The 14,219-nt window shown below is 38.7% G+C and overlaps 3 protein-coding genes across 3 annotated transcripts; 2 read left to right on the forward strand and 1 right to left on the reverse strand.

Annotated features, from left to right (window-relative positions):
- The first annotated feature begins 2,407 nt into the window (after nt 1-2,407).
- Nucleotides 2,408-4,590, forward strand: LOC128206671 (uncharacterized). The gene is made up of 2 exons (XM_052909278.1): nt 2,408-2,585; nt 2,844-4,590. Exons 1-2 carry the CDS (start codon nt 2,485-2,487, stop codon nt 4,264-4,266), a joined length of 1,524 nt encoding a protein of 507 aa, XP_052765238.1. The 5' UTR covers nt 2,408-2,484; the 3' UTR covers nt 4,267-4,590.
- Nucleotides 4,591-5,128: 538 nt separating this feature from the next.
- Nucleotides 5,129-7,515, reverse strand: LOC128206564 (uncharacterized). The gene is made up of 2 exons (XM_052909126.1): nt 7,097-7,515; nt 5,129-6,652 (listed from the first exon to the last, which is right to left on the reverse strand). Exons 1-2 carry the CDS (start codon nt 7,296-7,298, stop codon nt 5,418-5,420), a joined length of 1,437 nt encoding a protein of 478 aa, XP_052765086.1. The 5' UTR covers nt 7,299-7,515; the 3' UTR covers nt 5,129-5,417.
- A 2,153-nt stretch (nt 7,516-9,668) lies between these two features.
- On the forward strand, nt 9,669-10,751 carry LOC128204734 (neuroblast differentiation-associated protein AHNAK-like). Its single transcript, XM_052906138.1, has 2 exons — nt 9,669-9,953; nt 10,248-10,751. The coding sequence occupies exons 1-2, from the start codon at nt 9,669-9,671 to the stop codon at nt 10,749-10,751; spliced, it is 789 nt and encodes a 262-aa protein (XP_052762098.1).
- The last annotated feature ends 3,468 nt before the right edge of the window (nt 10,752-14,219 follow it).

Genomic DNA, 14,219 nt, shown 5'->3' on the forward strand with positions numbered 1-14,219 from the left:
CAAATGAAAAGAAGATCATAGAAAAAACTGTTACCCAAAATTGTTTTCTATAAAATTCAAAATTTGTTTTTTCTTATTCTAAATGTGGGGAACAGTATACAATCACAAACAGTTGAAGCAATAATTTGAAACATGAATAAAAGGTGTGCAAAGAAATGTTGTTGAGCCTGCTCCTCATATGAGTGAAGTTGGGAAAATATCCGGCTAATAATACATTTTACCTCTTACAATATGTGATTACAATACCATACATGTAAGGTAGCAAGGACATCTGAACAACGAAGCTAGTGTGAATACTTCTATTTGAATTATATTCTTTAATTCCATTCCTTTGTTGTGATTTTCCTCTTCATCCACTTCATCGAGCTTCACAGTTTCTTGTCTGGTGAATCATCAATGCAGATAGTACATTACATAATTGGTAGGAAAACTAATTTTCACTGCCAACATGATTACTACCGACATTAACATAAAATTCCTGTCAAAGCTGTAACCTTTTATTTATACCTTCCATTTTATAATTTTCTTTGTAAATTTGTTATTATTGATATTTTGTCCTTTGTTTGACAAATTTCATTTCCAGTTTCTTTCTAGCATATGTTTCTACATTCTCCAGATCATTAGGCGACTGGTCCATGTTCTTTCTAGCCCTTAGAAGGTGGTTTCGAATGTTTCTGCTGTTCAGAAAAAACTTTTGTTGGCCACACTTATGCCCGGCAGACAAAGTGTCCTGACATTCTCCTTTAGGTGTTTCTTCACACTCCCAGTGTATGTTATGCATCAGTCAATTGTAACCACGCCGCCCCCCAGGTCCAGGGAATAGTGGGGACTGACTTTCGGTCCAGCCAACCCTGGGTGCAAATTCCCGCCCTGTGGGGATGAACTGATGTAAATTCCCCGCCAAATGCCCTGAACCCTGGGGACACTAGGTTAAAGGCCCATTCGCCACTATGTTTAGCGCGAAGACAAAACCACGGCATTCACCCTGGCACTGCATTTACCATTTGCCGATATTTGAGGACTAATAATAAAATTAAAATCAATCAGCATGTTTGCACTTGACCCCATCTGTAACATTTACATTTGTTTATTTAAAACTTTTAACCAACAAAATCCTTTACCTTTATATTCTTACGGGAGTAAGTTTTTTCCGATGTATATACATATTTTGTATAAACATGTTGATTATATAGTGTTGCTTTCAATATAAACTATCTTTATCATTAACTTCAGTGAAATCCCCGCCAAATGCCCACGCCCCGCACCCCTGGGACCCTAGGATAGGCCAAATTCCACCTTTTATGGCGCAGACAATACCACTGCATTCCTCCGGCACTGCGGGGCCACATAGAAGTAAAAACACGACCCATTTCCAGTATTCCACCTGACCTGGTGGGGCTGTGGATACAACTGACTGGTGCATAACACATTCACTTGGCACTGCGGAGCTACCTTAAAAGTTAAAACACGGCCAATTTCCCGACTATCCCCAGACCTGGGGGGACCGTGGTTACAAATGACTGATCAAATAATGCATAGATCCTTCCCATAGTACTTTAAAACACTTCCCATACAGACAAGCAAACAAACCCACTCTCATCACAATTAAGTGATAATAATTTTCTTCCGAGTGGCAGTTATCATAAATTTGGGTTTTTAAATGCTGTTAAGACGTATATGGTTATCTAAAGCATTAGTCTTTTTTAACATCACTCAATGACAGTCTGTCACAACAAAATAATTATAAATGGTGAGCTCAAACATTGAGCTTGACATTCTTCAACCACTGTAGAGGCTATTTTTCATCGCCCAGAACTAATCTTTCAGTGAAATCACCATATGGTTGGCTAAAACATTGGCAAAAGCAAGCATGCTTGAATCAAAGTATTGAAATCTTCATATGCCTGAATGTTGGAGTTGATTTTCCGCAACATTGTCAACACTGTAAGCAGCCATGAACGTCGTTTTTAACCTCCTTTCTAAGAGTTCAAGCTGCAGACAACAGTTTATAAACATTATGATCTTTGAGCAAATAATGTTATGATCATTAGTGTTTACGAATTAATCTTTAGTTTTAGCATTCGGAACTCCTCGGCCATTTTATCGAAAACAACCTCGGATGTATTTGGATGGTTTACACCCTCGAAAAGTGGTACGTTTAAGTCCGCTGCAAGTAGATCGCGTAGTAATTTTATTTAGCAGTTAAACTTTGTGACTTTACTCTTGGGATTCTTCATTATGTTTGCTAAAATACAATTCAATGAGAATAAATTTAAACTTAGATCAATAAATACGACTCTAAAACATTACATTTAAATAATGATATAATGGGGGACTTTAGTCGGTTATCTGCCCTTGTCAAACAGGTGCTCGTTTGGTGGCGCTGTTGTCGAATAGGTCCCTAGTTTACTTCCGTATTACAGATCGATAACAGTGGTGATAAAATTCCGATAAAATTTGTAAATATTCAATTGATATCGCAACATGGCTTCAAATTTTTGCACCTTATCATTAGGCCAGCTTAAAACGGAGCTAAGGCGACGCAATGCAAAGTTGACTGGACGGAAGAAGGAATTAATCGAAAGGTAAACTTGTCAAAATGTAGCCCGAGGACAACTAGTTGTTAAATCGATATCTTGATAATTTAAGTTGTTTAACAAATGATTTTATCATTTTAGTAATGTTAATAAAGCTTTGAAATGTGAACACTTTTGTGTTTTTATTGCAATGACTTTTAGCGGATTATATGCTCGTGTTTACATGTATTTTACGACAGAATACAGTGGGTGGGGAAATTTTTAACACAATATATGGTATCACAAGTTAATTTCGTATCTTTCCAGACTGGAGGCATATGACAGAAACCAGAATTTCAACAGGGAAGAAGATCTTCTACCAGAATTCAACATGAGCCTGCCCAAGACTAGTGGATACAGAGATGTAAATTCAGATGCTAAAATGGCACCAATAACAATGGAGAAGGCCATCGAATACATGGACCAGTACCGGGTGGAGTTTGATGCGAAGGTAAAAGACCTGTACGACGACAAGTTTCTTCTATACATGCGACTGTTTTCGGCACCATCTCTGGACTTTGTTCGTGGGGCATGTAAAGCAGAAATGAGGAAGAAGGTTAATTATGTTGTAGACATTTCTTTACACAAGAATGGATATATTCATGAAGCACAGTGTGAATGTGGTGCAGGAGAAGGCCCATTTGGACATTGCAAACATATTAGAACTATGATATATGCATGTTGTAAATTTGTTAAAGATGGAGAATTTAAAGTTGAGACAACATGCACAGAAAAATTGCAGTCATTTCACAAAGCAAAAAAGCATACTGGTTCCCCCCTTAAGGCTCGAGATTTAAACTTGGGCGGTGCAGATATTTGTGACATTAAAGATTTTGACCCTCGGCCACAAAAATTCCGTAAAGTTGATGGATATCAAGACTATTTTCACAATATTTGTATGAATTTTAGGGGTATATCAAAGACACCAATTTTTCAGACATTCAGCCCAGCCAATATTCGTGCAATTTCCAATGACCATGATTATTTTGAAGTATCTCATGAAGACAATTTCCTGGAACAATGTAAAATAACCAAACTAAGTGACAAGGACAGGGATGATATTGAAATGTATACTAGGGGACAAAACAAGAACGACCGATGGTTTGAAGAACGAGAGAAAAGAATTCAGTCATCTAATTTTCACCGTGTGTGTACCGCAACAGAAAGAACTGACTTACATGACTTGGCAAAGTCCTTTGTTCGGGGAAAAGGATTAAAACCTACAGAAGCAATGCGCCATGGAATTCAGTATGAAAAGGACGCCATCCATCAATATGAAAGCAAAAATAATGTCAAAGTAAAACCATGTGGGATATTTGTATCAAAAAACCTTCCGTTTTTAGGTGCATCACCCGATGGCATTGTAGATGAAAACCTACTTATTGAAGTTAAGTGCCCCTTCAGTGCTAAACACAAAAAGATATCACCAGTCACTGTGCCATACTTGAAGGAGACAAATGGAAATATGACTTTGAGTACTAAGCATCCATATTATTTTCAAATTCAGGGTCAGCTGTTCTGTGCAGAAAGACAATTTTGTGACTTGGTAATATACACCTTGAGTGATATTTTGTTCACTAGAATTCATCGGAATGAGAACTTTATTGCACACATGATATGCAAGCTTGACCAGTTCAATACTTCACATTTCAGAGCCGCAATTCTTGAAAAGTACTTTTATAAAACTTAAGTGTTTTGAACTGTTTTATAACAACTTAAAGCTGCACCCTCACAGATTGACTGTTGTGAAATATTTTTATTTCTTTTATCTTAGAATAAGTCTTATAAGATAGTTCACAATAGAATGTATCTCTATCTCATTTATTTGGAATCTGTTAGAATAAATTTCAGTTTTTTAAAGTTTTAGTTTGAGAGTGCAGCTTTAACTCTGACTTTGTTGATTGAAAACTATTTGTGAACAATGTATCATTGTGAAACACTTGTTTCCATTTATTAGCTGTATATATGTATAAGGTCTTAGTTGAATGTAAAATAAAAATGGTTTAATGTTTTATTTGTATTATTTTTCATCTGGTTTATCAAATAGAAAGGACTGGTGTCTTTATACAGTAACACGTGAAAGGTAGCAGATGGGTCGAGTATAAAGATGATAAGAGTATTATGCTTCGACTGGTGTTTGATGTAAATAAATGAAAATCAATGTTACATATAAATCCCAAATTTTATTATCACTGTAGTGCACACCTGCCACAGATTGTTTAAATACTTTGACCTCATGTCATATCCAATGATTTTTAAAAAAACTTCGGCTTCAACATAAGAATACATAAGAAGCATAAGCTTTGATGAGCTTTTGAGCGACAAACGGATTCATGTTTGCTTTAATGAATACCATGCACAAGACACGCGTGATTAAGAACCATTTATCGTGTGAAAACCAGTACTATTATCAGCGGAGTCGATATTCTCACCTGACGGCCAATATGCTGTCATTTTAAATTTAATTTTAGTACACGTAATACCAGGGACATGTGACTGTGTCTATTTTATAAAACCTTGTTGGCATAAGTAACACATTAAAGAAAACATCAGCATATTTAAATATTTATTTACAAAAAAACACAACATAAACAGTAAATGTTAAAGCAGCACTCTTACTCCCAAATAAGATTAATAGACCAAAAAGGTTGAATAAATGTTGAAAACTATGGTTCTTTTGAAGGATCTTTTGATCTTGGTATCACTTACTAATACTTTTTATAAATGCATTATATAATAAGAAGTTAAAGCTTTATCACTCATTTTTTGTTATACATGTGTAAGTTCTGATTTTGAATGAGAGTGTTGCTTTAATATAAAGGTGAAAATATTCTTGTAAGTTCAGGCATATGAGGGCACAATGCCATTTCTAAAATTACACAGCATAAAACACACAAAAATTATTTCAGATGAGAGTTTGGTTTCTGTTGCTATCATTGGCTCTGTCAGTATCTTGTATGTTTTCGCCAGTCCAATAATCCTCTCTACATGCACCCGTTTACTTGCAATTTTCCGATCTCTTATCACTGTTTCATTGGACATTCTATTTTTTTTCTTAAAGAATGTTGGAATGTTAATAAATACATCATGCGGCGCAAAAATGTCCTGTACATTAAAACCTTTGTCGGCCATAATACTGTCTTTTTTATCGCACATCTTAGCTAATGAGCTACGCTCCACAATCTGCCTGTCACTTGTTGAGCCTCCGTATGAAGGTGACACATATGAAACCAAACCCCCTGGTGAAGTTCCTATCAGTACTTTGACAGTGTTCCTGTTTTTATATGTTGAAAAAGTGGCTTGCTGGGCGGTTGGGTTTTTAGGTTTTTTAATTGGACATTCTGTTCCATCTACTATAACACGTGTGTTTGGGTAGTTTCTTTTGAAACTGCTTGGAGCAAAGTGCTTAACAAGTTCTTGGCTCGGCCAGATGTTGAGTTCCCTCCACTGTTTCTCCATGAAGAGAACCCATGTAATGAATATGTTTGAAATTACACTTTCAGCAACACTGAACATTCTAGACAGTTCAAAGCTTGTTGTGTGTCGCCTAAGTTTCATTAACACAATTAAAAATTGGTCAGGCACAGTCACACTAATAACAGAGTGATATATATAGTTCAGATGATATGCTGCTGGTCCAAGTGTACTCAAAACAAACATAAATTTCAAATAATTTTCAAGTCCAGTATAAAAATGAACTGCTGCTGAATCATGTTCAAAGTTATAAATAGAAAATGCTGGTTGTTTTGGTGTCTGAACCACAGCATCTACATATGAAGGTATCCCTTGCACATCAGTTTCAACTTCAGATACAGTTTCAGTGTCCATTGGAATTACTTCCTCAACTGCCCCAACATCCAAATCATCTGAAACAATTTCTAACTTCTGAGCAATAAACTCTGGCTGTGGCTCTTCACTGATATTCGAAATGTCGTGGAATAGCTTCCTCTTTCTAGCATCTCGAGAGAGACATCCGTCCTTGCGTGCCCTCTTCTTCTGCAATGTGTCTTGGCATGTCCAAGAAAACACACTTGGAACGGCGGTTTTTCGGAGAGCCTTTTTCTGTCGTTCGACCCCTGAAATGTAAAAAAGAAATAGAAATATTAAATATCAAAATCATAATCACCATTTATGATTAAAAAAATAGTTATGATTTCTAAGTAAGTCTTGCACAGGTGGGGTTTGGGTGGGGGTTTTGCACAAGTTTATTGTTTTACCCCCCCCCCCCCCCCACCCACATTACAGGAGGATAAAAGGGGAAATGAGAAAACAGGGAGAGGGGGTTGCAGAGTCACTACATAATCTGACAAAATTCTGGTATGCGGAAAATAACTGAGAGCCATTAAGAACAGATTCGAAAGATACACATACGGACTGCACTGTACATTTACTGATTTAGTTCCTTGACATGTATATTGTATATATGGTCAGTGCGCAAATTAGGGCTGCTATTTTTTATTTGCATTGAAATCTTTTATATTTATAATGAATTAAAACATATACAAACGCATTATTCTCACCAGAATACGTCTCAGAGTGGTAATCATCTCCCGTGAAATGATTCTCACAGATATACGAGTACTTCGTAGGTGACCACATTTCGAACTTCGATTTTCCCCTTTTAATTGCGTGCACCCATGCATCTCGTCGGGCTTTGTCCTTCGGAAACTTATGACGTCCTTTTCGTGAACAAAATGGTACAACACAAGTTGTTTCAGGCATGATTAATCACTTTCAATGTATAACTGTCAAACGCTTGGGTAAACAACAATGGCGTGGATGAATTGATAAGATCCGAGGATACCCGGATAAAGGACCTACTCGACAGCAGCGCCACCTATAGTGGGATTTGGGGCAGATAACCCGCTAAAGTCGCTAATTCAAAATTTTACGAACTACTTCAACAGATGTACCGGCATACATCCGAGGTTGTTTTCAATAAAATGGCCGAGGAGCTCCGAATGTAGTTTTAGTTTCTACTTTCACTTTGAATTTATCTAGACAAAACGGCAATACAGTACCGTGTGTTGCATTTTAGCCTGGGTTACATGCCCTTACCATTTCATTATCGGTACGTTGGGTACCAGACAAGTTGCATTTAACTATGTGTGACTAATTGACTCAAATCTTATATTGCCTTATAGACCCAAGTCAGAAAAAAAAATCCGAGCATGTAGCTTGCACTCGTAGTATTTCGGTTCGTAACTTGTACTCAAAACTTCTTTTGGCAAAAACAAGCGATTTATGGGCTTTGTGCCGAAAATATCAAAGTCAATGTATTAGGAAGTAGTGAATGTTAGTTTATATATTAATATATCGCTAGAGGCTCGCTTACTTACAAATTTCATAAACTCGTTTAATAAAATCTTGTATTAAATATATGAGTAATATATCATTTCTTTTCATATTGAATATTTTGCATCAAAAGGGGTCAAACATGTATTGTGTTGTTGTTTCTAGGCTGTATACCGCAGACCTACAGGCTTGATCAGCCAATGCATGAAATAATGAACTTTTTTCACATAGTATCGATGTAAACATATTTTCATATACCAATGATCTTCGTTTCCCTTTCTATATCCAATTAATATAGATGAGCAGCTATATGGGTCCCATCTGGGCATTTTCAACCATATGGGTCCTATATGGCCCCATATGGGCTTTTTGCCCAGATTCAGCCCATACGGGACCCATTTAACCTTGCTTGCTGGGGAGTACCGCAATCGAAAACAGATAGATCGACGTTTTGGCATGACATGTTAAAATAGCTATTGTGCCGAGGTTACAAAATGTGACGTATTGTGCGGTTTAAAATATTGCAAACTAAAATACCACTTTATTCAAATACGTTTATACGATTGCAACGTGAATGGGAACTTGAACGCAAGCCGACTAATCTTAAATACATATTGGTGAGGAACCGAGGGAATAGATAATTATAAACAATAACGCAGAAAATGGAAATGTGCTGCTAAAAGGCCCTGCATTTCCTTACGTACTAAAAATAGAAAAACACGTCCTTATCGGGTGAAAGTGTGACAAACGGGGCAACGGGGGACCGTGACTGTATATGTGCTCAATATTCTACCCGTGATTTCGTCGAGACCATGTTCACTTCGTCTCTATCCTGAACATTCAAGGACGAACTCAAACTTGACACATATAATAAACCTAAGGGCACGCTTTCTTTCGGAACTAGTGTATGTCCTGATAATTACAGGATATGGGACTGTTCAATGCTATTATAAACATGATTTGGAAAGAATGGTACAACTAATGACCAGTACGTACATATAAACTAGTAAAAAAATTCAATACACATGCCTTCAGGCGTCGCTGGTCAGTATCATTCCTGTAAGGTGTTGCACATAGTGTGTCCTTGTACGAGCATCGACGTTACGTACATAACGTAATGAAATGAAGTGAACGTCACGATATGATTTTAATGAGATTGCAGGGCTTCGACATTGATATTGGGTTACAGAGCGTCAACATTGATATGGGGTAACAGAGCGTCGACATTGATATGGGGGTTAGAGAGCGTCAACATTGATATGGGATTACAGGGGACAACATAGATATGGAGTTACAGAGCGTCAACATTGATATGGGGTTACAGAGTGTCAACATTGATATGGGGTAACAGAGCCTCAACATTGATATGGGGTTACAGAGCGTCGACATTGATATGGAGTAAAGATCGTCGACATTGATATGGAGTTACAGGGCGTCGACATTGATATGGGGTTACAGAGCCTCAACATTGATATGGGGTTACAGAGCGTCGACATTGATATGGAGTAAAGTTCGTCGACATTGATATGGGGTTACAGAGCCTCAACATTGATATGGGGTTACAGAGCGTCGACATTGATATGGAGTAAAGATCGTCGACATTGATATGGAGTTACAGGGCGTCAACATTGATATGGGGTTACAGAGCCTCAACATTGATATGGGTTACAGAGCGTCGACATTGATATGGAGTAAAGATCGTCGACATTGATATGGAGTTACAGGGCGTCAACATTGATATGGGGTTACATGGCGTCAACATTGATATGGGGTTACAGGGCGTCAACATTGATTATTATGGGGTTACAGAGCGTCGACATTGATATAGGGTTACATAGCGTCGACATTGATATAGGGTTACAGGACGTCGACATTGATATAGGTTTACAGAGCGTCGACATTGATATGGAGTTACAGAGCGTCGATATTGATATGGGGTTACAGAGCGTCGACATTGATATGGGGTTACAGAGCGTCGACATTGATATGGAGTTAAAGATCGTCGACATTGATATGGAGTTACAGAGCGTCAACATTGATATGGAGTTACAGATCGTCGACATTGATATGGGGTTACAGAGCGTCGACATTGATATGGGGTTACAGAGCGTCGACATTGATATGGGGTTACAGAGCGTCAACATTGATATGGGGTTACAGAGCGTCAACATTGATATGGGGTTACAGAGCGTCGACATTGATATGGAGTTAAAGATCATCGACATTGATATGGAGTTAAAGATCGTCGACATTGATATGGGGTTACAGGGCGTCAACATTGATATGGAGTTAAAGATCGTCGACATTGATATGGAGTTACAGAGCGTCAACATTGATATGGGGTTACAGAGTGTCAACATTGATATGGGGTTACAGAGCGTCGACATTGATATAGGGTTACAGGGCGTCGACATTGATATGGGGTTACAGAGCGTCGACATTGATATAGGGTTACAGAGCGTCGACATTGATATGGAGTTAAAGATCGTCGACATTGATATGGAGTTACAGAGCGTCGACGTTGATATGGGGTTACAGAGCGTCGACATTGATATGGAGTTACAGAGCGTCAACATTGATATGGAGTTAAAGATCGTCGACATTGATATGGAGTTACAGAGCGTCAACATTGATATGGGGTTACAAAGTGTAAACATTGATATGGGGTTACAGAGCGTCGACATTGATATGGGGTTACAGGGCGTCGACATTGATACAGGGTTACAGAGCGTCGACATTGATAAAGGGTTACAGAGCGTCGACATTGATATGGAGTTAAAGATCTTCGACATTGATATGGAGTTACAGAGCGTCGACATTGATATAGGGTTACAGGGCGTCAACATTGATAATTATGGGGTTACAGAGCGTCAACATTGATATGGAGCTACAGAGCGCCAATATTGATATAGGGTTAAAGAGCGTCAACATTGATAATTTTGGGGTTACAGAGCATCAACATTGATATGGAGCTACAGAGCGTCAATATTGATATGGGGTTACAGAGCGTCAACATTGATATGAGGTAAGAGGGTGTTACCATTGATATTGGGTGGGCACCAACATTGATATAGTTTTACAATGGATCAAATTGATATTGGGTTACAAAGCGTCAAACTTGATATGTGGTTACCGGACTGCAGCGTTGATATAAAATTACCGGTCATCAACATTATTATTGGTTTAAAGGGCGTCAACAATGTAATAGGTTTTACAGGTCGTCAACATTGATATGGGGTTACATGGCGTCAACATTGATATGGGGGATACAGAGCGACTACATTGATATATGGTTACAGAGCGTCAACATTGATTTGGAGTTGCAGGGCGTCAACATTGATATGGGTCAGCAGAGCCTCAACATTGATATGGTGTTACAGGGCGTCGACATTGATATGGGTTTACAGGGCGTCAAATTGATATTGGGTTTACAGGGCGTTAACAGTGATATGGGGTTACAGTGCGTCAACATTGATATGGGGTTACAGAGCGTCAACATTGATATGGAGTTACAAGGCGTCAACATTGATATGGGGTTTACAGGGCATCAACATTGATATGGGTTACAGAGCGTTAACATTGATATGGAGTTACATGGCGTCAACATTGATATTGGGTTACAGAGCGTCGACATTGATATAGGGTTACAGGGCGTCAACATTGATTATGGAGTTACAAGGCGTCAACATTGATATGGGGTTACAGAGCGGCGACATTGATATAGGGTGACATGGCGTCGACATTGATATAGGGTTACAGAGCGTAAACATTGATATGGAGTTACAAGGCGTCAACATTGATATGGGGTTACAGAGCGTCGACATTGATATAGGGTGACATGGCGTCGACATTGATATAGGGTTCGAGGGCGTCAACATTGATATGGGGTTACATGGCGTCAACATTGATATGGTGTTTACAGGGCATCAATATTTATTATGGAGTTACAGTGCGTCAACATTGATATGGGGTTACAGAGCGTCAACATTGATATGGGATTATAGAGCGTCAACATTGATATGGAGTTACAAGGCGTCAACATTGATATGGGGTTTACAGGTCATCAACATTGATATGGGTTAAAGAGCATCAACATTGTTATGGAGTTGCATGACGTCAACACTGATATGAGGGATACAGAGCGTCAACATTTATATGGGGCTACAGGGCGTCAACATTGATACGGGGTTAAAGGGCGTCGACATTGATATGGGTTTACAGGGCGTCGACATTGATATTGGATTACAGAGCGTCAACATTGATATGGGACTACAGGGCGTCGACATTGATATGGGGTTAAAGATCGTCAACATTGATATGGGGTTACAGAGCATCAACATTGATATGGGGTAACAGAGCGTCGACATTGATATGGGGGTTACAGAGCGTCAACATTGATATGGAGTTACAGATCGTCAACATTGATATGGGGTTATAGAGGATCAACATTAATATGCGGTTACAGAGCGTCGACATTGATATAGGGCAACAGAGCCTCAACATTGATATGGGTTAAAGAGCGTCGACATTGATATAGGGCAACAGAGCCTCAACATTAATATGGGTTACAGAGCGTCGAATTTGATATGGAGTTACAGATCGTTGACATTGATAAGGAGTTACAGAGCGTCAACATTGATAATTATGGGGTTACAGAGCGTCAACATTGATATGGAGCTACAGAGCGTCAACATTGGTATGGGTTACAGAGCGTCAACATTGATATGAAGTAACAAGGCGTCAACATTGATATAAGGTTACAGAGCGTCAGCATTGATATTGGGTTTACAGTGCATCAACATTGATATTGGGTTTACAGTGCATCAACATTGATTTGGAGTTACAGGGCGTCAACATTGATATGGGGTTACAGAGCGTCAACATTGATTTTGGGTTTACAGTGTATCAACATTGATTTGGAGTAACAGGGCGTCAACATTATATGGGGTTTACAGGGCTTCTAAGATTTTAGAGTATCAACATTTATTTTGGTTACAGGGCTTCAACATTTATATGGGGCTACAGGGATTCAACTTTTAAATGAGGCTACAGGGCGTCAACATTGATATGGGGTTATAGAGCGTCAACATTGATATGGAGTTACAAAGCGTCAACATTGATATGGGGTTTACAGGGCGTCAACATTGATTTGGAGTTACAAGGCGTCATTATTGATATGGGGTTACAGAGCGTCATTATTGATATGGGGTTACAGAGCGTCAATATTGATTTTGGGTTTACAGTGCATCAACATTGATTTGGAGTTACAAGGCTTCAACATTTATATGGGGCTACAGGGATTCAACATTTATATGAGGCTGCAGGGCTTCAACATTTATATGGGGTTACTGGGCGTTAACATTTATATAGGGCTACAGGGCTTTAACATTTATATGGGGTTACAGGGCTTCAACATTTATATCAGGCTACAGGGCGTCAACATTTATATTGCGCTACAAGGCTTTAACATTTAAAAAAAAAATATGACTATACAGGGCGTCAACATGTTTATGAGGCTACAGGGCTTCAACGTTTATTTTGTGCTACATGGCTTCAACATTGATATGGGGTTACAGGGCGCCAACATTTACATGGGGCTACAGGGCTTCAACATTTCCATGTATATGGGGTACAGGGCTTCAACATTTATATTAGGCCACACGGCGTAAACATTTATATGGGGCTACAGGGCTTCAACATTGATATTGGTTACAGGGCGTCAAAATATTTATGGGGCTACAGGGCTTCAACATTTATATGGGGTTTCAGAACTTCAACATTTATATCAGGCTACAGGGAGTCAACATTTATAACAGGCGCAGGGTGTCAACATTTATATTAGGCTACAGGGCGTCAACATTTATATCAGGCTACAGGGCGTCCACATTTATATGGGGCTAATAGGCTTCAACATTTAAATGGGATTTCAGGGCGTCAACATTTATATGGGGCTACAGGGCGTCAACGTTTATATCAGGCTACAGAGCGTCAACATTTATAACAAAAATATGAGGCTACATGGCGTCAACATCTTTATCTACAGGGCGTCAACGTTGATATGGGGTTTACAGAGCGTCAACATTGATATGGAGTTACAGAGCGTCAACATTGATATGGGGTTACAGTGCGTCAACATTGATATGGGGGTAACAGAGCGTCGACATTTATATGGGGTTACAGGGCTTCAACATTTATATCAGGCTACAGGGCGTCAACATTTATATTGCGCTACAAGGCTTTAACATTTATATCAGGCTACAGAGCGTCAACATTTATAAAAAAAATATGACTATACAGGGCGTCAACATGTTTATGAGGCTACAGGGCTTCAACATTTATTTTGTGCTA

The sequence above is a fragment of the Mya arenaria genome, chromosome 10 (genome assembly GCF_026914265.1).
Source record: "Mya arenaria isolate MELC-2E11 chromosome 10, ASM2691426v1".
NCBI lineage: Eukaryota > Metazoa > Mollusca > Bivalvia > Myida > Myidae > Mya > Mya arenaria.

Excerpts from the sequence above, each read along its gene's own strand:
- LOC128204734 (XM_052906138.1), top strand. The coding sequence starts at position 9,669 with ATGGGGTTACAGAGCGTCGACATTGATATAGGGTTACATAGCGTCGAC. Across the intron at positions 9,954-10,247 it reads TTGATATGGGGTTACAGAGC|AGCGTCGACATTGATATAGG; the intron begins GTCGACATTGAT and ends ATGGGGTTACAG.
- LOC128206564 (XM_052909126.1), bottom strand. The coding sequence starts at position 7,298 with ATGCCTGAAACAACTTGTGTTGTACCATTTTGTTCACGAAAAGGACGT. Across the intron at positions 6,653-7,096 it reads CCACTCTGAGACGTATTCTG|GGGTCGAACGACAGAAAAAG; the intron begins GTGAGAATAATG and ends TTTACATTTCAG.
- LOC128206671 (XM_052909278.1), top strand. The coding sequence starts at position 2,485 with ATGGCTTCAAATTTTTGCACCTTATCATTAGGCCAGCTTAAAACGGAG. Across the intron at positions 2,586-2,843 it reads AAGAAGGAATTAATCGAAAG|ACTGGAGGCATATGACAGAA; the intron begins GTAAACTTGTCA and ends GTATCTTTCCAG.